The 20,945-nt window shown below is 36.1% G+C and overlaps 4 protein-coding genes and 1 non-coding gene across 7 annotated transcripts; 3 read left to right on the top strand and 2 right to left on the bottom strand.

Moving 5' to 3' along the window:
- Positions 1-1,712: 1,712 nt before the first annotated feature.
- Positions 1,713-4,161, bottom strand: LOC103847366 (inactive protein RESTRICTED TEV MOVEMENT 2). Its single transcript, XM_009124435.2, has 2 exons — positions 3,496-4,161; positions 1,713-3,402 (listed from the first exon to the last, which is right to left on the bottom strand). The coding sequence occupies exons 1-2, from the start codon at positions 3,623-3,625 to the stop codon at positions 2,195-2,197; spliced, it is 1,338 nt and encodes a 445-aa protein (XP_009122683.1). The 5' UTR covers positions 3,626-4,161; the 3' UTR covers positions 1,713-2,194.
- A 1,272-nt stretch (positions 4,162-5,433) lies between these two features.
- Positions 5,434-10,328, top strand: LOC103847375 (nuclear pore complex protein NUP1). 3 transcript variants are annotated; one of them, XM_018656106.2, is made up of 10 exons: positions 5,434-6,205; positions 6,396-6,442; positions 6,561-6,673; positions 6,925-7,108; positions 7,213-7,503; positions 7,596-7,673; positions 7,758-8,369; positions 8,632-9,095; positions 9,202-9,558; positions 9,616-10,328. In XM_018656106.2, exons 1-10 carry the CDS (start codon positions 5,668-5,670, stop codon positions 9,998-10,000), a joined length of 3,069 nt encoding a protein of 1,022 aa, XP_018511622.2. In that variant the 5' UTR covers positions 5,434-5,667; the 3' UTR covers positions 10,001-10,328. The 3 variants fall into 3 exon arrangements, with proteins under 3 accessions (XP_018511622.2, XP_009122695.2, XP_018511620.2); XM_009124447.3 differs by having other exon boundaries at positions 9,202-10,328; XM_018656104.2 differs by having other exon boundaries at positions 7,614-7,673; positions 9,202-10,328.
- Positions 10,329-12,151: 1,823 nt separating this feature from the next.
- LOC103847384 lies at positions 12,152-13,793 on the top strand. The gene has a single exon (XM_009124460.3). It carries the CDS (start codon positions 12,201-12,203, stop codon positions 13,626-13,628), a length of 1,428 nt encoding a protein of 475 aa, XP_009122708.1. The 5' UTR covers positions 12,152-12,200; the 3' UTR covers positions 13,629-13,793.
- A 252-nt stretch (positions 13,794-14,045) lies between these two features.
- Positions 14,046-14,116, top strand: TRNAG-GCC. The gene has a single exon. It is a non-coding gene; the product is annotated as a tRNA-Gly (tRNA).
- A 5,249-nt stretch (positions 14,117-19,365) lies between these two features.
- On the bottom strand, positions 19,366-20,589 carry LOC103848583 (probable aspartic proteinase GIP1). Its single transcript, XM_009125465.1, has one exon. The coding sequence runs from the start codon at positions 20,587-20,589 to the stop codon at positions 19,366-19,368; it is 1,224 nt and encodes a 407-aa protein (XP_009123713.1).
- Positions 20,590-20,945: the final 356 nt, after the last annotated feature.

Here is a 20,945-nt window from a genome sequence, read left to right on the forward strand (position 1 = left end):
GTTTCTTATATAACAAATTTATGAAAATTTCAATCTTTTATCTGAATTTTTTTTGCATGAGCAAATTCAACTTTTCTTTCATGCAGCTAAGTGAAAGACTTTATCTCCACATGGATAAGCTAGCAAGTTATTCTCACTGTGAGTTATATTGCAATTGCAATACAATGATTGGAGATTTTTTTTTGTGCACAATGCATAGGTGTTGGAGCTTAATTAAAAGACATTTAATCACTTGTTCAATTCAGCCAAAATTTTTGAGGAAGAAGAAGGTGATGTTGATGATGTTGATTAAGAAGAAGAGCCACCCAACCATGTATACATGGAAGATATTCATTCATTAGCTAGTGACTTTATTTCTTTATTATTTTATAATAATTGGTAGTTTATGTTATTATTTGATGCATCTCCACATTATTTTAAATTGAACGCACTCAATGTAATTTGTCATACCTATGTAAATTTTTTGATAGTTTGGAAATGGAAGTTTATTAAATTATCCAAAAATAAAGTTTTTGAGTAAGGATATGTATGCCAATTAAACTGGAGTCAATATTTATAAAAAAAGATATAGTTTGTAAAAACAAAGAACTCACTGAATTGTCAATTCATATCATTCTGACAACTTTACATATATTATTGCAGATAATGTCAATGACATGTAGCAATTTTGACGTTGCCTGAGCAGAGTTAGTCTACAGATTGTTCTACATGGCTAGTCATTATCATACTGCTTAGATGAACATGAACCTCAAAAACCATGTGACATCACAAGAACTCATGGCGCTTATATGAGGCTTGCTGCTAGTCAAACAATAGTAAAAGTTCAGCGACCAATAAGTTGTTCTTATGTTGATTTCTTATTAATAATATGCGTTGTGCCGGAAATAGAAAGATAATGAATGAGCTTTATAGTAACTCATCACTGTGGACTACATGATGTGTTGTGACGCAAAAGAAAAGAAGGTGAAATAAAACTTTGAGGCCTCAAGATCAAACTCAACTAGATTATCTTTCATTTGATACCCTCCAATCTCGATTGGAAATAAACTTGAATACTCGTCAACTTCCTGAAATGATACAATCTCCACATTCACATGCATAAACTAGTAAGTTATTCTCACTAAGAGTTATACTGTAATTACAATAAACTAATTGGACATTGTTTGTGCACAATGCAATCGTATTGAGACTTAATTAAGAGTCACTGAATCATACTTTCAGTTCAGCCCAAATTATTGAGGATGAAAAATATGATATTCATGATGAAGGGCCACCAAACTATGTATACGTGGAAGATATTCATTCATTGGTGAGTTTACTTCTTTATTATTTTGGGGAAAAAAAGTTGGTAACCCATATTATTTTATGATGCATCTCCACATTTCTAAAAATTGAATGCACTCAATGTATTTTTCATACCTATGTAGTTCTTTTGGCAGTTTGAAAATGAAAGTTGATCCAAAATAAATTTCAAGTAAAGTATAAATATGACAATTAAACTAAAGTCAGTGTTTACAATGAAGATAGAGTTTGTAATCAATGAAGATAAAAATGAAATAATGGTCAAAACACATTCAATTACAGATTTCGAAGCAATAAAAGCTTTTAAGTACTCATTGAAAATATATAAAAAGATGTACAAATATCCAGAGTTATTTCTGATAATTGATGATATTAAAGTTGATTTATATGATATGTTTACTTGGGTGTGATTACACAAAAAGGGTGATATTCATCTTGAATGAGACTTGAAAATTATGGAAATGCAATTGCAAACAAGAAAACATGACTTAGAAATTAAGGCCATGCCACAAACATTCTAGGTAGAGTATATCATCTATATCAGTAAGATTCAAATTCTGTCACATGAAAAGTCGTGCGACATAAATGAAGTTTTTTGTTTGTATGAAAATAATTGAATATTACTAGCATATTTATAGAGATCTAAGTAACATAGTGTTACTCATTACATAACACTCTTTATGATGGCGTTACATACTTGTATGAATGTTTGTGATACTTTAAAAAAAATCAGGATTAGAAGCTTGGGCTTCATGCAATCTTGAAGAGTTTGCAAAGCTAATTTCAGCGTCCGGCTTGAGTTCCATAGAGAATTATGAATGTGGTACACTAATGACTAATGTCCTGGTATATTTTCCTTAAGTGGCATCTGCTTTTGTTTTTTTTAACAGAATCAGTAGAACATTTTTACAAGTGGTACGAAGACGTATGCACCAAACCCCATAATGACAAGAGAAGCTACTCCAACATTGACCAAAGATGTGTCATATTTATGACTCCCTTTTTCCTCTTGTATTCTTCCTTCTGTTGCAGGAGTATCCATGCTGGTCTTCCTCTGTTCTTCAACTAGTAATGTATCCTTTTCTGATTCTGAACTCTTTTCAAGCATCTTTTCTCTGTCTTCACCTCCTTTGGTTAAGTCTTCCTTCACATCTAAATCTACCCTTCTTGGTTCCATGACTTCAGGTTTACCTTTCAGATCTCTTGTTTCTTTGACTAGACCAGCGTCTTCTACTTTCTTTTCTTCCACTCTCTCTTGAATCCCTCCTTCACTAACCTTGTATCCAACCATCTTATCATGTTTCTGCTCTTTCTTCTCTCCCAAGCCAATCTTTCCTTCCCCATTCAGCTTCTGACCTATTTCACCATCTCCCTTTCTCTCAACTACCTTTTCTGCTTTAGCATGTACCTTAGGTTCCAAGCTACCATCAATGGTTGGCCTTCTAGTACTTCCTTCCTCCTTCACCTCTTGTACAGTCTTTTTCTGACCAATATCACCAACTTTCTTCCTCTCAATCTCTTCTTTTGCAAGTACCTTGGCTTCCAAGCTACCACCAATGATCGGTGTACTTCTAGCCTCTTCCTCCTTTACCTTCTGTAAAGTCTTTTGTTGGCCTATTTGAGCAGAGCTGGCTTCTCCTTCTTTCACTTTCTCTTCATTCTTCACTTTAGCCGCTGGCACTGCTCTCTTACCCTCAACCACTGATTTAGACGTAATGGGTTCTTCTTTATTCGCCATTGTAACAGCTTTCTCTTGACTTGTTCCCACTTGTTTCTCCTTATCCGAAGGTTTCTTCCGTCCCAAGCTACTCCCACTGAGACCAGCCCCTCTATTCTCCTCATTATCAAGACTCTCTACAGTCTTCCCCTGATCATTCCCTGCCTTTTCCGTTTTCTCATCTTCCACAACCGCCGGGAACTCGATCGTCAATAGTCCATGTGAGAAGGAAGTGTTCAGTTTCGTCATATCGCACGACTCGGGAACACGGTAAACTTCATTGAAACGAGCCTTAGTATGAGTAGAGAGTGGTCGCTGGCCTTGAATGTAGATAGCTCGCGTCTTATCATCCTTCTTGATTTCTACTTGGTCTCTATAAAACCCTGTCGGTTACAAGAAACTTACATAATTATTATCAACTAAATATTTTGGTCTTATCAAGAACAAATAAAAAAAGAGAGAAGAGATCAATGGACCAGGAAGATTGACATAGAGGATTATGGATGATCCGGAGTTGTTCCATTGAGCTCTTGGCTTGAAGTTGCTCACCGTTGGAGTCAATGGTGGCGGGTGACGGCCACCGCCAGGCCTTTGCCTCCTCAACATTGACAAGTCTTTATATGTATCGGAGCAAATTTCTTTTGGAATAATAAATCAAACTGTGTAACAGAAAATTTCTAATGTGTTTGAATGATATAAGATATGTGTATATATGAGATACTTATGTGTAATAGGAGGTTTTAAGGTTTGGGTTTAGGATTGCTTTAGGGTATTGACTTTGTCTCTTTCTTGGTCCAAAGGTCTCATATCATTTTTATACGGTTTCTTGTACTACAAGGAAAGCATAGAAGCGTTAGGTTATCTCTTCAAGAGTGTGACGAAGAAGACGCGCATCAACATGAAATGACGTCATTTTAGACCTTTTTTCTTGTAAAATTTAATCTCCTACGTGGTGGCATTGAACAAGTGTGTAAAAAGACGCACATCAACATGCATAAAGAAAGTATCATGGGAGGGACCTATGAAGATGGGTTTAGAGAAGATCATTAGCATATCTTTGTAGTATTCAGACACAAACCCAAAGATCACGAATTATATTAATGATGTTGATGATTGTGTTATTTTTTTCTCAATATTGTTGCGATGAGATTTTGTTAATTATTGTTAGATTGGTTTAGGCAAATCTTTATTTGTACTTCTGTACACATAGTTGTTTTTGTCCGTAACTTGTGGCTACTGTGAGAAGAGGGGAGATCGCTATAAATATAATAATCAATGTGCAAGACCCCTCTTAAATTCAGCCACATGGTGTTGATCGTCGCTAGTCTCCGAGTTCTTGGATGAGTTTCTCTGGCTCCAACCAACATTTGGAGCTCTGGTTCATATTTGGAAGTCGCAAGGTTAAATCATTTCTCTCCTCGTCTTCCTGGGTTAATTTTCAAGTTTTTGATCTCTTTGGCTTCTTAATTCTTTGAAGCAATATAAAGAGTCAAACTTGTATTTCTAATCCTAGCACAATTCAGTTCTGAATGGGAATAGCTGCAATGCTAACATCTTCGTAATTCTCAATTCAGTTGTGTTTCACCTCACGAAGAACTCCTACATTAGGAAAGATTGAGGTCTATTTGAATGGTACCTACTGGTATCCATTGTTAATGTTTTTCTCTCTTTTGTGCTGGTGTATTTCTGCAGTACTTGTTTTCTACAACTATGTATAACCTGTTTGGTCTTGTATCTTATATAATGATTCAGTGTTAAAAAAAAAAATTCAGCCACATTGTCTATTATACACTCAAGACAAAAAAAAAATTCATGATACAGTAACTGACCTGGTGACCAGGTTTTTGATAAAAAATGATGAAATGAAAGTTTTCAGGTTTTACAAAAAAAAAAATGATGTTAAACAACATTTCCAGTTGTTAAAATGAAAGTTTCTAAAATTCATAAAACACCTTATTTATTCATAACATCAGTCTAGACAATCAGCCACTAAGATGAGGCTGTGATCATCAAACCTAGCAACTGCTTGAAGAGCACATCTGTTAAGTCATCTCTCTAGAACCATCAGTTCAGGAGCTTCCTAAACCGAGTCTAGCATTATCTCAAACCCAAGCTTCTCCTTTCTCTGATATGCCTACCAAGCTGGTGACTCCAATTCTAAACCTATGATGAGACAATCCTCCTTGCGTTGGAATCTGACTAGATGTTGCAGATACCTAGAGGATGACTTAAGACCAGCTGCTATAAAAATGTTATATGAACAGGTGTGACATTCCTACCCAACTGACCCATACACATTGTTCCATAGCTCAAAAAGGGTGCCATCATGGCAAGATATGTTTACAAATTGTTTTTTTTTTTGTGTTTGTAAAAAGATCATGTAATGAATGTGCGAGTTTATTCGCTAGAAAATCTATAAAATCTCCTAACCATGCACCATTGTAGTCCTTTCCTCAAGGCATTAGCCGTTAAAAACAACATTATCAACTTCGCAGTTGTAGGGCCCATTACGTGCTCTAAAAGCCCAGCCCGCTAAGTATTACTGTGACGGTGGTATTACCCAAAGCTAAATCATAAACCGTTGGGAGGGATTTTCATCTTACGGCTGTAAATAATCTGTCTTGGTATTTTACCGTGACGACGGACTCATGTTTACCAGAAAAGACGATTATACCCTCACTAATCTGCGTCGCTTTTACGCTCCTCTCCTTTTATTTTGGTCTCGGTACGCTCCTCCCTCTCGATATCGGGCGCCACAAATTAAAAAAAAAATAAAAAACCCTAATCCCCAAATTTTTCGATTTTTCCTTTCGCGGAAAAAGTTCGTTGAAAACCCTAGATTGGATCTCACGTTTTCGTTTCGGCTGATGGCGAGCGCGGCACGGGGAGAGAGCAGCAACCCCTACTACGGCGGCGGGTTAGGATCCGGCGGAAAGTTCCGGAAACCGCCGGCGAGAAGGTCTCGTAAAACTCCGTATGATCGACCACCGACCTCCGTGAAGAACCCTAGAAATGGGATCGGAGAAGACAGAGGCGGCGGAGGCTGGTTATCGAAATTGGTGGATCCGGCTCAGAGGCTTATCACGTACAGCGCTCATAGGCTCTTCGCGTCTGTGTTTCGGAAACGCCTCGTCTCAGGTGAGACGCCTTTACAGTCTCCGGAGCAGAAGCAGTTTCCAGAAAGAGGTAAAGGGCTTGTTTATTTCTTTTGTCTCATCACAGTTTCATCGGGAAGTTCAGATTTTTAGCTTTTTACTTAGATGTTAATGGAATGTTCTTTGAGTATCTAGCTTGTTTGCATATAAATTGAATTAACCTGCTAGGATCATTATTTCTTGTTATTAATATATGTATTGTTTCTATTTTTATTAATCAGATGTGATGCAGGAGGCTAAGGTTGGACACAGGGAGAATACTTCTGCTGTAAGTACATGAGCTTTAATAAAAATTTATCTTCTTTGTCATGTCATGTGTATTACCTCGTTCTTTCATCCTTTGTATTGTTACTGATCGTTTATGTATTGATGTGATCTATGTGAAGTTGTCTATGAAGAATGATTTGGTTCGGGTACACGAAGCCAATGGATTAGGCAATCCAAGCAAGGATGGATATACAGATCTTGAGAAAGTTTTGAAGGAGAAAACTTTTACAAGGTACATTGTCTTGCAAGCTTAACCTTGTACATTTAACCCAGTAAAGTAGCAACTAGGTTATCGAACTTTCTTTATATTTTCATTCAGTTAACATTCATGATATAGAAGAGTGGAATATCTAGTCTCTATTATTTTTTTCCCTCTTCTTCTCTTTAGTGCGTTTCATTTCAATGTGTTGATGTCTTTGATTTCCTGAATAACTGAATCGTCTTGTTTTGAAATTTCGTTGATCACGTTCGATGGTTTTACAGATCTGAAGTTGACCGATTAACTAGCCTGCTACGTTCGAAAGCTGTTGATTCATCCACTGTAAACTGGGATCAGAGAAATGAAGCGAGTGTTGCGAGAAATCCACCACCAGATGGGAGGGATATGGTGCATCCAGATAGTGGATTTATGAACACCCTTGTTTCAACACCTCTTGGAAGTTCGAGGGTAAGAAAGTTGTTAGACGTGTGAGATATACTAGTCTGTTTTATGTCGACCTTCATGCAAGATGACATTCTTAATCCTTTGATTGTTTATTTTATCCTTACCAGGCTCTCGATGAGTGCATTGCTTCGCCGGCGCAGCTTGCAAAAGCTTACATGTGTAGCAGACCTTCAGAAGTTACTCCTATGCTGGGGCCACGTGGTCAAACGGGTAGGGAAGATTCTGTTTACCTGAACAGAACCCCATTTCCGTCAAAGTCACGTACAATGTCACTGGTACCAAAGCTTTCTGGACCAAGACCTCTGGAAAATGGTTTCCTCACCCCTAGATCTCTGGGAAGATCTGCTGTTTATAGCATGGCCAGAACACCATACTCTAGGCATCAGTCCACTGTTAAGGTTTCAATGTTGAACCATTACCTTTTTATTGTAGAGTTCGCAACCGGTTCCCAATCTTATTGTGTTTACTTTTCTCTTTTTTTTCTTTTCAGAATGGTTCTCTTTTCCAGGCATCTCCAACCACATGGGAAGAAAGCTTAGCTTCTGGTTCTAGAAAAGGATTTCAATCGGTGAATTTTTTGACTATGCACCAAACAATTTACAGATTGGTCTCTTAAACAAAGTATTGACATGGCTTTTACATGATTTTGTAGGGTCTCAAACGGAGGAGCTCAGTGTTGGATACTGATATAGGATCTGCTGGCGCTGTTAGGAGGATTCGCCAGAAATCCAACCTTTCATTTAGAAGCTTGGCTCTGCCTGTCTCGGAAAGCCCACTTTCCGTTCGTGCCAGTGGTGGACAAAACATGACGCAAACATCGAAAGATGTAGGGGATATTCCTGGTTCAAATTTTAACCTTGTCCCTTCCACGTCGAGGGAGCTGGCTTCAAAAATATTGCAGCAAGTTAATAAAATGGTTTCACCGAAGAAGAAATCACCAAGTAGGTTATCACCATCTATGCTACGAGGCCCCGCTCTCAAGAGTCTTCAGAATCCGGAGGCGCCAAAGTTCTTGGATAATCTTCCTGAGAAGAAGGCAAATTTGCCAGGTTCTAGTCATCAAAAGCAGGAAAAAATTAGAGAGACTGGTGCCAGAGGGTTTTCGGGTCTGAAAGAGAAGACTGGTGATGCTGCTGGGGACACAAGCAAAGCAGGTTCCAGTAAAGATCACGAGACTTGTGTTAATGGTGCTTATTTGCCTCTCACAAGTTCTGTGGAAGAGCATCCTCCAAAAAAACGAGCATTTCGGATGGTAGCGGATGAGGTAAATTGTTTCTTTCTCATATTTATATTTCCAGAGTATGCATTATGCAAATAAGAGTGTCAAAGCGGGCAAGTGTAGAAACCCCAATCTTAAGACCTCTAGCTGCAATTATGATTTTACCTATTTATATTTCCAATTAGTCTTAGTTGCTTTTTCTGTAAAAAAGTTCTGCTGTTTTTCATAGTTGATCATCATGTATGTATAACCTTTGACCATATTCTCACTGCACATCTTTGACCATCTACTGTGATCTACAATGCAGGATTTTGATGGTCATGGGGAGCCATCTACTCCATTTCAAGAGGCAGAAAAACAGAATACCTTGAAAGTGGAGAAAGATGTTGATATCAGCATGCGTAGAGGGAAGAAACCACTTATTTCGTCTGAGGTCATGGCCTCTACTTCATATATTCCTAATGGTGACGCCTCTCAGAGTACTTGTAATGGATCTCTGGAAACTGGAAGAAGCCAATTTTCTGCTTTACCCATTGAAGCTGTTCAGCAAAGTAATATGCCCTCTGAGCCAACTTCTAAGTTCATCCAAGGGACTGAGAAGTCGAGTATTTCTCCCGCCAAGCTAGCCTCAGAAGTGGAAGATATCTCTCGGGAAGAGCATACAAAAGCTGCTGCTGTGTTTCCCAGCACCTCCTCGTCACCGGCGGCTACTGACTTACTAAATCAAAACACGGGTCAATCTGCAGATATCAAGTTAGAAAAGCCGAGCAGGTTGGTGGCACAATGATTTGCCCTCTCAATTATAGACATTAATTTCATTACTCGAGTCAATCCGCTATGGGGCCTCCTCATCTGACCCTCTTTCTTGCTGTTGCAGCTTTGCTTTTGGAAAGCCAACTGAATCAGAGAAAACTGTTAGCAACAGTGCTTCGAGAATTGAGTCAACTACCTCAGCTGAATCAACCCTCAATGGTAGTATGTTCTCAGGCGGAGCAAACGCTATCAGTGAACTGAGTTCGACAAACTCCTTTGCAAGCTCTAGTGGTACATCGAGCACTTCCCCATTTGGTACAAACTGGCAAGCTCCCAACTCTTCTCCAGCCTTTGGTTCCTCATTCACCACTTCCTCATCTCAAACCTTTTCATTCGGAGGATCTTCTGCTGCTACCGGTTCAAGCACTTCTGCTCCCATCTTTCTCAGCTCAACCGCTCCTGCCATTCCTCAACAGTCAGTGTTTAGTAACCCAGCTCCCTCAACGACTCCGTCACAGTCTCCGTTTGGAAACTCAACACCCGGGTTTTTCCCACCACCAAATACAAATGGTTTCAACAATAACCAACACATGATCATTGAAGACAGTATGGCAGAAGACACAGAGCAAGCTAATAAATCATCCATGATACAACAGCCAGTGTTTGGACAACAACCTGTGTCAATGCCTCAGCCAAACTTTTCCTTTGGCGGAGCGTCAGCAACGCCACCTCCATCAATGGCTAACCCGTTCCAGTTTGGAGTCCAACCTATTGCAAGCACACAACAGAACTCATCACTTTTCCAGGCATCCCCCGGTCTAGACTTCCAAGGAGGTGGGAGCTTCTCACTGGGAAGCACTGGTGGCGGTGACAAGTCAGGCCGCAGAATCTTCAAAGCGAAGAAAACCAACAGAAAGAGATAAACACTGTGGATCATCGTTATACAACATATTGCTCAGCCTTTTGGTCTTTTTTTTACTACCCCGTCAAATTGGGTTCAAAGGAATATCGTGTCTGTCATTTTCGTGTCAAGAGTCAGGATTTGCCGATTTGGGGTTATAATGTTCAGATTTATGAAGTTGTAGGAAAGTTTTGTAATTTTCAGGAATAACGGTTTTGAGTTCTAATGGGCCAAAAATTCTTAATGGGCCTCTCACTGCTTTGTATCTCCGTCTCTGTTTCTTTCGTCTCTCTCTTTGACTAAAATAGTGTAATAAGAAGCTGATGTCTTTAGATCATTTCCAATGCTTAGTTTCATTTTTTTTCAAAATATGAAGTTCTTCAAAAAATATATTCTATCATCACTCTATAATTAATTATTAATAACACTTTATACTTTTAAAATTTACTAAATTTAACCCAATTATTTTGTTTTAATAATAATAATTATTTTATAAGTTAAACATTATTATATGATACAATTATTACAAATAACATAAAATATTAGATTTATAAAGAAACGTTAAATACATACATCTCTTAAGCGATTAACCCAAACATTTCAAAACAAAAAAATGAGCTTATTTTATTTCAAATTCTTCCAAATCAAATACAGAATACTCGAAAATTAATATTTTAATGCTTTCCATTATTAGCATCAAATTAGACAAAAAATAATAATATAAACTTTAACTAATTGGGTGACATAGACACTTATAGTTTATTTAAATATAAATTAACAATAAGTTAAAGTTAAAGACTAATTCGTAAATAAAAAAAGTTCATATTCAAAAAATGAAGAACTGAACAGAATTTCTTCAAATTTGAAGAAATACCGTTTAATTCTTCAAAATTTGAATAAATGAAAAAATGAAGTGCCTTTGAAGCTAAAATTAAACAAAAATTGGGCAAAAAGTGGAAATTGAAGAACCATTGGAGATGGTCTGATGACCATATCTATATCCATTGAACCGTATAGTAGAATATGCGCTATGCCCTAAAGTGAACTTTTCACTAAATATCATTGGAAGAAGGAAGTCGAGCTGCGGCCGAGTCAGAGTGTTCAAGTACACTTCACACTCTGGAGCTTGAAGATCATCATATAGCAGATCGTTATCTTGACGGTGCTCGTCGTTGAAATTGTCGTTGGTGATGCAGAGTATGTTCTTTTCACCGGGATCTACATTACACTGATGCGTCGACCAGCATGAACCAAGTTATAAGAATTTGTATTGGTTGACAATGATTGATTTTTTTTTCTTTACCACTTGTATTGGTTGCCAATAATTGATTTGTTCTTCATTGCTTCTTTCTCGTTTTGCTTATCTCCACGATATTTTTTCCTTATTACTTGTACTGTCCTTCTTTCCTACACTCTTATCTACACATTTTTTCATCTCTCCACTACCTAAACCACTATCCTTCTCACTTTGTTCCATGTCTCCACCATTAGAGGTTAGATAGTTTCATTTTTGTTCTTTGGAAGCATCACTTCATGCAAAAACGTAATTATCAAATTAAGTCATCATCACAAAATTCACAAAGTATTACTAAGTTATACAATCTAAACTATTTAAAATTTTATTAAGTTGTACAAAGTTTTATAGTTATATCAAATTTTACTAAGTTATACCACTTTGGGTTCGATTTTTCTTCTCTTTCGATGAATAATTCGTGATTTGTTATTTCGTTAATTTTTTTCTAGAAAAAAATTTGATTCGTCTTTTATTTGAAGATTATCCTTTCCCATATGATAAAAAGATGAAAAAATAAGATTGATTTGTTTCAGTGAAGAAATAGAAAGAATGAGTAAAACTTAAAAATACTTAGTTGATATGTAGATTTTTATGTCTGGATCTGAGTTTAATGGATGGGTATAGTTTGAGTTTGGATAGTCCGCTGGTAAATTTGTAAATAACTAGATTTTGTCAGGTTCGTAGATTTTTAATATTTTTTTTATGATTTAAATAAATATTAAATAAAAAAGGAAGAAGGAGGAGGAGCATTGGAGACTTTTTTTTTTCACCCGAGAGTATTAGAGCAATTGATTCGTCTGTAAGAGCAGTAGTAGCTATGTTGTCTAACAAAAACGGCCTAAAATTCTTAATGGGCCTAAAATTCTTAATGGGCCTCTCACTGCGTTGAATCTCCGTCTCTGTTTCTTTCGTCTCTCTCTCTGCATCGATGGAGCAACCACCAGATCGAACGAAGCGACCATGGAGATTCACCACGTTCGTCTACACTTCTTCAATCTCATTCCTTCTCCTTTCTATACTCATACTCTCCTTCACCACGCACGATCTCTACAAAACCCTACCTCTGAGATTCATCTCCACCTATCTTCAATCTCTCTCCTCCAATTCCAAATCCGATACTCTTAAAACTCCGTCCCATTGCGTGTTATGGATGGCTCCTTTCCTCTCGAGCGGCGGCTACAGCTCCGAAGCATGGTCCTACATCTTATCCCTCCACCACAACCTCAAACCCCCTAAGTTCCGAATCACAATCGAGCACCACGGCGATCTCCAATCAATCGAGTTCTGGAACGGTTTAGCCACAGAGACGAAAGAGCTCGCCATCGAAATGCACAAAACAGAGTGTAGACCCAACGAGACGATCGTCGTCTGCCACAGCGAGCCTGGCGCGTGGTATCCGCCCTTGTTCGAGACGCTTCCTTGTCCTCCTTACGGTTACTACGGAGACTTTGCGGCTGTGATCGGTAGAACAATGTTTGAGACTGATAGAGTCAATGACGAGCACGTGGAGCGGTGTAACGGAATGGATCGTGTTTGGGTTCCTACTGAGTTTCATGTAGCGTCGTTTGTGAAAAGCGGTGTTGATTCGTCTAAGGTTGTTAAGATTGTGCAGCCTGTTGATGTTGAGGTGTTTGATCCTTTAAAGTATGAGCCTTTGGATTTGGTGGAGATTGGGGATTTGGTTTTGGGTGGCTCTGGAACGAGGAGTTTAGGGTTTGTGTTCTTGAGTGTGTTTAAGTGGGAGAAGAGGAAAGGTTGGGATGTGTTGTTGAAAGCTTACTTGAGAGAGTTCTCTGGTGAAGACAATGTTGCTCTTTTCTTGTTGACTAACGCTTATCATTCAGATAGAGATTTTGGGAACAAGATTGTTGATTTTGTGAAAGAGTTGAGTCTTGAAGAGGGGGAAGATGGTTACCCTTTTGTTTATGTGATTGATAAACACATAGCTCAGGTTGATTTGCCTCGGTTGTACAAAGCGGCTGATGCGTTTGTGTTGCCTACGAGAGGGGAAGGATGGGGACGGCCGATAGTGGAAGCTATGGCGATGTCTTTGCCTGTGATTGCTACGAACTGGTCTGGGCCCACGGAGTATCTGACTGAAGAGAATGGTTATCCGTTGGTGGTTGAGGAGATGAGTGAAGTGAAGGAAGGTCCTTTTGAAGGGCATCAATGGGCAGAGCCTTCTGTTGATAAGCTTAGGGTGCTGATGAGGCGTGTGATGAGTGAACCTGATGAAGCGAAGGTTAAAGGGAGGCGTGGAAGAGAGGATATGGTCAAGAAGTTTGCTCCTGAGGTTGTGGCTAAGGTTGTTGCGGATCAAATCGAAAGAATCTTTGAAGAGAAAATAAGAAGATGACAGGATCTCACACTTTGGTTTAGATCAAATAAGGAAAGTGAACAGTGATTGTATTTTCTCATTCAAGGATTATTCACCAAACATAGTGTATATCAAGGACAGCTTATTCTCTGAGTTTGTGTTTCTTTTTCACTGGAGATGAGAGCGAAACAGGACTTGTTTGTATACTGGCTTCTTGAAGTTCACTGCCTGAAATAACTAGAATAGTAGATGAATGAGGTAGAATCTACTAAACTAAAGGCAAACTGTTTTGAGTTTAATTTGGAGCAATGCAACAACCACTTTATTCAAGAAATATAGACATAAGTGGTGAGTCTTTGCCACACTATTTTGAGACATTAGTTTGTCTAAAACTTGACAGCAGTATATGTTAGTTTAAGATTGTCTTTTGTGAAGAGAGAAGTGATTTATCAACAAGCACCAGTGGTCTAGTGGTAGAATAGTACCCTGCCATGGTACAGACCCGGGTTCGATTCCCGGCTGGTGCATTTTTGTTTTGTGATTTTTAAGTTAAATTGTTTTAATTTTAACTTCACACAAATAGTTGAGTCAGCTTCCAAGCATTAAACGGCTCTAGATCATGTCTTGAGAGATGTGAAACAGAGATTTTCCTCCAAAATTTTTAAGCTAAAACAGTCAGTGAATGGATATACGGCTTTTCGCTTCTGAGCTTTTCCAACGAAGGCTTTAACAAGAGCTTTGTAGATGGAAGTCTCCAAGAGAGTGTAAGGGATCTTTGTACCGCCCCAATGACTCGTCTTGTTAAAAGTCAATAAATCATATGATTAAAAGAGAGTTTTTTTCCGTTGACTTGGATAGATTTCACATCTATGTAATAGTTATCCTCCCCTCGTTCTCTTGTCTCCGGGATTGAGACAAGAGAAGTGGAAACCAATAACCTTCTTACATCTTTACGGTTCGGCGGGCCGATGTAAACAGGCCCGAAATCATTTCCGGGCTTAGAAGGCAAACAAAGAGCTACTTTAAAGGGAATCTTGTAAGAAGAGACCATGACCTTAACGGAAGACGTTGAGCTATTACCGAGTCCGAGAATGCCCTGAGTACCATACGGAAGCCCGGCCACGACCTCTGAGGCAGACATGCAAGCGAGAGGCAGCCTCGCCGCGAGTTTAGTTGACGGTGACGTGTAGCTTAGGACAACATCGTCTTTAACTAGAGAAGCGAGGACAGTGTTGTAGGTCATTTGGGTTTGGAGGTAAGCGTGACAAGTGTCATTTCTGCAAGGTGGTCCGTAGGTGCCCATGCAATGAAGTGAGGCACTGATTTTTAGTTTGTTTGCAGCAGTTGGACCCACAGAGAATAGGGGTGTAGTTGGTTGAGTTATAGCCAAGCTTGTCGCACTGGAACCATAAGGCTGAGCCTCTAACGTCCACAGCTAGGTTAACCACAAGCGATGGTTTGCCGACGGTCACGTTGGTGTAGTAGATACCGGTTTTGGTGTCTTTAAAGACCGGAAGTACAAAAGCATGAGAGTTTTGCTTTGGTCTTGGCTTAGGCTTTTCGGGTTGTGTTCAGTCAGAGATGTGGTGGTTGCTACTAAAACGAAGAAGACGTTTAGAATGAAGAGACGAGCCATAACTGCTGATAAAAGAAAGGTTGTGATGTTTATCTTTAGAACTCATTAGACATTTATATTAGAGTACATGTTGTAGTATTATTGACCTATTGTATTAGTATTAAACTATTTATAAATTAGGGTTAATCTCACTGGTGATGGATTTGTGAAGAAAGGGGAAGAGATAAATTCATCCGTTTTGTAAAAAGTTAAAAGTTATCGATTTTGTAAAAAGATAAAAATAAAATTTCGGTTTTGGTTAGTTGGGTTGGGTAACAAACCAATAATATAAATGGTTAAGGGCAATAATATAACCCCCAGAAAGTTAGATATATACAGAAGTTCAACTTCTGTTTCTTTTTTAGTTTAGAAAATTGTTTCTATGAGCTTTAGTTAGAGTCTGTGATCGTCTTTGTATTTACGGAGTTGAACTGGAGGCGCTGTTGGACAGGCCAAATTCTTTTTTAAGAAATTATATTTACTGTATTTAACTAAAATAGTGTAATAATAAGCTGTTTCAAAAAAAAGAAAAAGTGTAATAAGAAGCAGATGTCTTTAGATCATCTCCAATGCTTAATTTCATTTTTTTTTCAAAGTATGAAGTTCTTCAAAAATTACATTCTAAGTATATTCTACCATCACTCTATAATTAATTATTAATAACACCTTATACTTTTTAAATTTACTAATTTAACCCAATTATTTTATTTTAATAATAATAATTAAATTATAATTTAAACATTATTATATGATACAATTACTACAAATAACATAAATAATAAACATAAAATATTAGATTTATAAAGAAACATTAAATACATAAATCTCTTAAGTGATTAATTCTTCAAAATTTGAAGAAATGAAAAAAAATAAAGTGTCTTTAAAACAAATATTGTGCAGAAAGTGGAAATTGAAGAACCATTGGAGATGGTCTGATGACCATATCTATATCCAGTGAACCAGATAGTAGAATATGTGCTATGCTTTAAAGTGAATTTTTCACTAAATATCATTCGAAGAAGGAAGTCGAGCTGCGGCCAAGTCAGAGTGTTCAAGTAGCCAATAAGAAACTCTCTCCGGATGCTGTTGATTCCTAAGTACACCGGCATTTTTTGCTTCTTCGACTTCTCAGCATCGACATTTTTTTATCATGAATATTGGTCGCCATGCCAAAATTAACTATAAATATTAATCCATATTGAGGTTTAAGCTTCCACATATGATTTTTACAAAACACAATAGTATTTAAATGAGAAATATTGCCTAAGTATTTTTCTTTTAATCTCTTAATACAACTCAAATTCTTATTATCGTTATTACATCTTATGATGCTAACATAACTTTTAATTTTAATGTTGTTGTCGTACATGAGTATGTATGAATATGATGGATATGTGTTTGTATGTATAAGACAAAATAAATAAATAATTAAACAGAATTTTTTTCTATTAAAAATAAAATAATTGTATAAAACGAAAAGAAAATTAATTATAAAATATTTAATTTCCTTTTTAAAAGTATAAATAAAATAAAAATATAAAAGTAATCTTATTTTTTCTTATAATTAACTAACTCACTTTTTAATAATTTTGTGTAAAAAAATATAAACCAAAATTAACTTCAAACAATTCACATCATATGATTGTGACATCTGTCAATTAAAAAAATTAGATCGTGAATGTGTCAATAAAAACTGTCATTATCTGAAAATAACTTTTTCTTTTCCTAAAATCCTAAATAAAAGAGATTTCTAAAAAAAAAAGTATTTTCTAATCGTAACCAAGTAAGATTTTTTTTTCTTTTTTTTCTAAATCCTGACGAGAGAGAATGTAAATTTTTATTTAATAATATTTTTTACTTAAAAATTAATGATAAACCTGTTAGTACAATTATTTAATTAACAAGAAAAATTGTAAAAATATTAGTGATATTGAAAACAACAAATTTTGAAAATGCAACTTTTAAAAATAGTTAATATTAAGTGGTAATAATTATTTGATAAAACTTTTATTTTTCTAAAACCTAGAAAAAAAAAATTGTAAAAGATTATGTAATATTTACTTCCTTTTCTAAAATCCTAAAAACTGTAAAAGAATATTTGATAGTTTTTTTCCTTTAAAAAAAAAACCAAAACAATAGAAATTTGTATCATATTTTTTTGGTCTTAACCAGAAGAGAGTTGTAAAAATTTATTTGATGATATTTTTTAAGAGAGTATTTGATGATGAACATGATACTAAAAGTTATTTAATTAACAATAGAAGTGTAAAATTTGTATTCATACGAATTGTAGAAATAATACTTTTAAAATTATTAATTAATAACTAAAAATAATTATTTGATAGCGATTTTTTTTTCTAAAATTCTAAAGAGAATATAATTGTAATAGGTTATATGAGAGTAATTTTCCTTTTCTAAAATCCTAAACAAAATTGTAAAAGAGTATTTAATATTATCTTTTTTAATTGTAAATAAAAATGATATTTATAAAATAGAGTGTTTTCATTTTTTTTTTTAAATCCTAGAAAAATAAATTTTAAAGGCTTATATAATAAAACATTAAATTAGTACATAAGAAGATGTATAATGTTGTCATTGACTCGATTGGTGTATTTGACTTTCATTTCTTTTCTTTTTTCATTCAATTTCTTATTTCGGGTTGTGTTCAGTTTAAACGTTTATGTATAATATTTTCTTTAATTTTAAGTACAAAGTTTATAACAATTAATCTATACACCATGATTATAAAATACAAATATTAACTTAAATTTATGTGTGAAAAAGGTGATTGTCTTGTTACTTGCTCCTTCTCCAAGAACAAATAATACATGTAAATAATAATAATACTAATGATTACTTCTTCTTCTTTTTTAAGAAAGTTAAATATTCCATCCCTCCGTTTCATATTTAGTGTCATTGTAGAGAAAATATTTCGTTACAAAATAAGTGTGTTGTCAATGTAAACTTTATTAATTTTATTCGGCAATTTATTTTTCTTTTTTTTTTCATTCAATTTCTTATTTCGGGTTGTGTTCAGTTTAAACGTTTATGTATAATATTTTCTTTAATTCCAAGTACAAAGTTTATAACAATTCATCTATGCACCATAATTATAAAATACAAATATTAACTTAAATTTATGTGTGAAAAAAGGTGATTGTCTTGTTACTTGCTCCTTCTCCAAGAACAAATAATACATGTAAATAATAATAATACTAATGATTACTTCTTCTTCTTTTTTAAGAAAGTTAAATATTCCATCCCTCCGTTTCATATTTAATGTCATTGTAGTGAAAATGTTTCGTTACAAAATAAGTGTGCTGTCAATGTAAAGTTTATTAATTTTATTCGGCAAATTATTTTTCTATTAGTTGAAATATAGTTAGGTGTATAGGTAATTGTGTTTTTACGTAAAAAATATACAAAATTAATTGTTTCCTTAATCTGTATGCACAGACCCAAAACTATACTTAAAATGAAATTAGTTTTCTACGCTGCATTTGTTCTAACTCTAGATCGCATCCACACTTTTACTTGATCAAAATCCGATTTTACAGAGCCACGCACAGAGGGTGTGAGAGATATAAAAAGGACAGAGAGACACATCACACTACACTCATATTTTAAAATAGAAACAATTAAACAAATCTAATTTGCATTGGTAAGAAAAAAGGAAATCTAATTTGTTGTTTTTTTTACTGAGGAAAGCCAAAGCATAATAGCCTTGACTTAGGCAAATGTACGTAACTGTTTTTAAAAAAAAACATGTTTTTTTGTTTTCTTAGGCAATGTACGTGACTTTTTATTGAAAAAGAGATTGCTGATAAAATTGCAAGTTAAAAAAAAAAGCCAGAGTACCTGCCGGAAGCATTTTGTTAAAGCTTTTTTTGACTGTAGCCAATAAATTTTCAATACCTCCAAATTGCTTTTGTAAACCAATATTACGCAATAGTAAGTTATTATTATAGCGTCTTGTTTGTGATTTTGCAACGTCAAACATTTTCTGAAAATGTGAGGTTATAAGAAAATCACATTATGAAACTAAAATGAGCAAACAAAAGTAAAAGTTCAGCGACCAATAGGCTCCCTTAGATGAGAGTCTTTTGTCGATTTATTAATAATATGGCGTTTGAAAGATATTGAGCTTTATAGTAGAACTCATTATTGTGGACTACATGATGTGTTGTGACGCAAAAGAGAAGAAGTGAAAGAAAACTTTGAAGCCTCAAGATCAAACTCAACTAGATTATCTTCCATTTGATACCCTCCGATCTCGATTGGAAACAGTGACTCAAACTCGTCAGCTTCCTGAAACGCTAGACACACAACATTTTTGTTTACCTTTACAAGCGAGTTTGGTCCGTATATATCCCACTTTGCTCCTTCTCCCAACACCAAACTAATCACCGGAGTTTCCTTGCCCAACAGAGACTTTTCTCCAAAACTTTTATAGCTAAAGCAGTCAGTGAAAGGATACACAGCTTTTCGCTTCTTGGTTTTCTCCGAGAAGGCTCTGACAAGAGCTTTGTAAATGTACGCCTCCAAGAGAGTGTAAATCTTCGTGCGTCCCCAATGACCCCTCTTGTTTTTCAACAAATCATGGTCGAAAGAGAGCCTCTTACCGTTGACTTCGATAGATTTGACATCTATGAAATAGTTGTAGTCCTCCCCGTGCTCTTTTGTTTCCCGGTTCGAGATAAGAGGAGTGGAAACCAATAACCCCGTGAGGTCTTTACGTTTCAGGCTGCCGCCGATGTAAACGGACCCGGGGTTGTTTCCAGGTTTGGAAGGCAAACAAAGAGAGACTTTAAAGGGAATCTTGTAAGAAGAGAGGAGGCTACTAACGAAAGATGTGGAGCTATTACCGAGACCGAGAATGCCCAGAGTACCAGCCGGAAGCATATTCATCATGCCCTCGAAGTAACCTCTACAAGCTATACGCGCCCTCACTGGAAGTTTGGGTGCAACGTAAGCTGATGATGGAGACATGTACCTTAGCATGACATCGTCGTTAATAAGTGTAGCGATCTGGGTGTTAAAGGTTAACTCGGATTTGAGGTAAGCTTGACAAGTGGTGCATTTATCTTTAGTTTGTTCGCAGCCGGGGGACCCGCAGGGGACAGGGGTTGACGTGGTTGAGTTATAGCCCACCGTATCGCATTCAAACCATAAGGCTGAGCCTCTAACGTCTACGACTAGGTTAGCAACAACTGGTGGCTTGCCAACCGTCACGTTGGTATAGTAGAGACCACTTCTGGTGTCCTTGAAGACAGGAATTACAAAAGTATTAGGCTTTGGCTTTGGCTTTAGGTTGTGTTCGGTTAAAGAAGTCGTGTTTGCGATTAAAACGAAGATAATGTTTAAGAAAATGAAAAGACGAGACATTTTTTGATGGTGGGGAAATGGTAGAGATGTGCGAGTTATGTTGTTGCTCTGATATCACTAGACACTAGGTATTTGCATATATAAAGTTTCAATGTTGTATGGGATGTATTTTGATATGGTATATAAGAGATAAATAAATGAAATTATAAACGTGACAAAAAGTTTTTTAACTGAATTAAAGTAAACTAAGCAAACGAGGAAGACTGAAGCTAAAGATTCGTCGGTCTGCTTTGGATCCATAAAAATTGGAAAACAAGATTTTCTAACGTTTTATACATATTATATGTTTTTAGTAATTTCTTTAGAATTTTGTTTTAACTTTTGATTGCCAAGAAATAATCTTCAACACCTGCCGT

This window comes from Brassica rapa, chromosome A01, assembly GCF_000309985.2.
Source record: "Brassica rapa cultivar Chiifu-401-42 chromosome A01, CAAS_Brap_v3.01, whole genome shotgun sequence".
Lineage (NCBI taxonomy): Eukaryota > Viridiplantae > Streptophyta > Magnoliopsida > Brassicales > Brassicaceae > Brassica > Brassica rapa.

Coding starts and splice junctions, on each gene's coding strand:
- LOC103847375 (XM_009124447.3), top strand. CDS start 5,668: ATGTTTACCAGAAAAGACGATTATACCCTCACTAATCTGCGTCGCTTT. Junction 6,443..6,560: donor ACAGGGAGAATACTTCTGCT/GTAAGTACATGA, acceptor ATCTATGTGAAG/TTGTCTATGAAGAATGATTT. Junction 6,674..6,924: donor AAGGAGAAAACTTTTACAAG/GTACATTGTCTT, acceptor ATGGTTTTACAG/ATCTGAAGTTGACCGATTAA.
- LOC103847366 (XM_009124435.2), bottom strand. CDS start 3,625: ATGTTGAGGAGGCAAAGGCCTGGCGGTGGCCGTCACCCGCCACCATTG. Junction 3,403..3,495: donor CCTCTATGTCAATCTTCCTG/GTCCATTGATCT, acceptor TGTAACCGACAG/GGTTTTATAGAGACCAAGTA.
- LOC103847384 (XM_009124460.3), top strand. CDS start 12,201: ATGGAGCAACCACCAGATCGAACGAAGCGACCATGGAGATTCACCACG.
- LOC103848583 (XM_009125465.1), bottom strand. CDS start 20,589: ATGTCTCGTCTTTTCATTTTCTTAAACATTATCTTCGTTTTAATCGCA.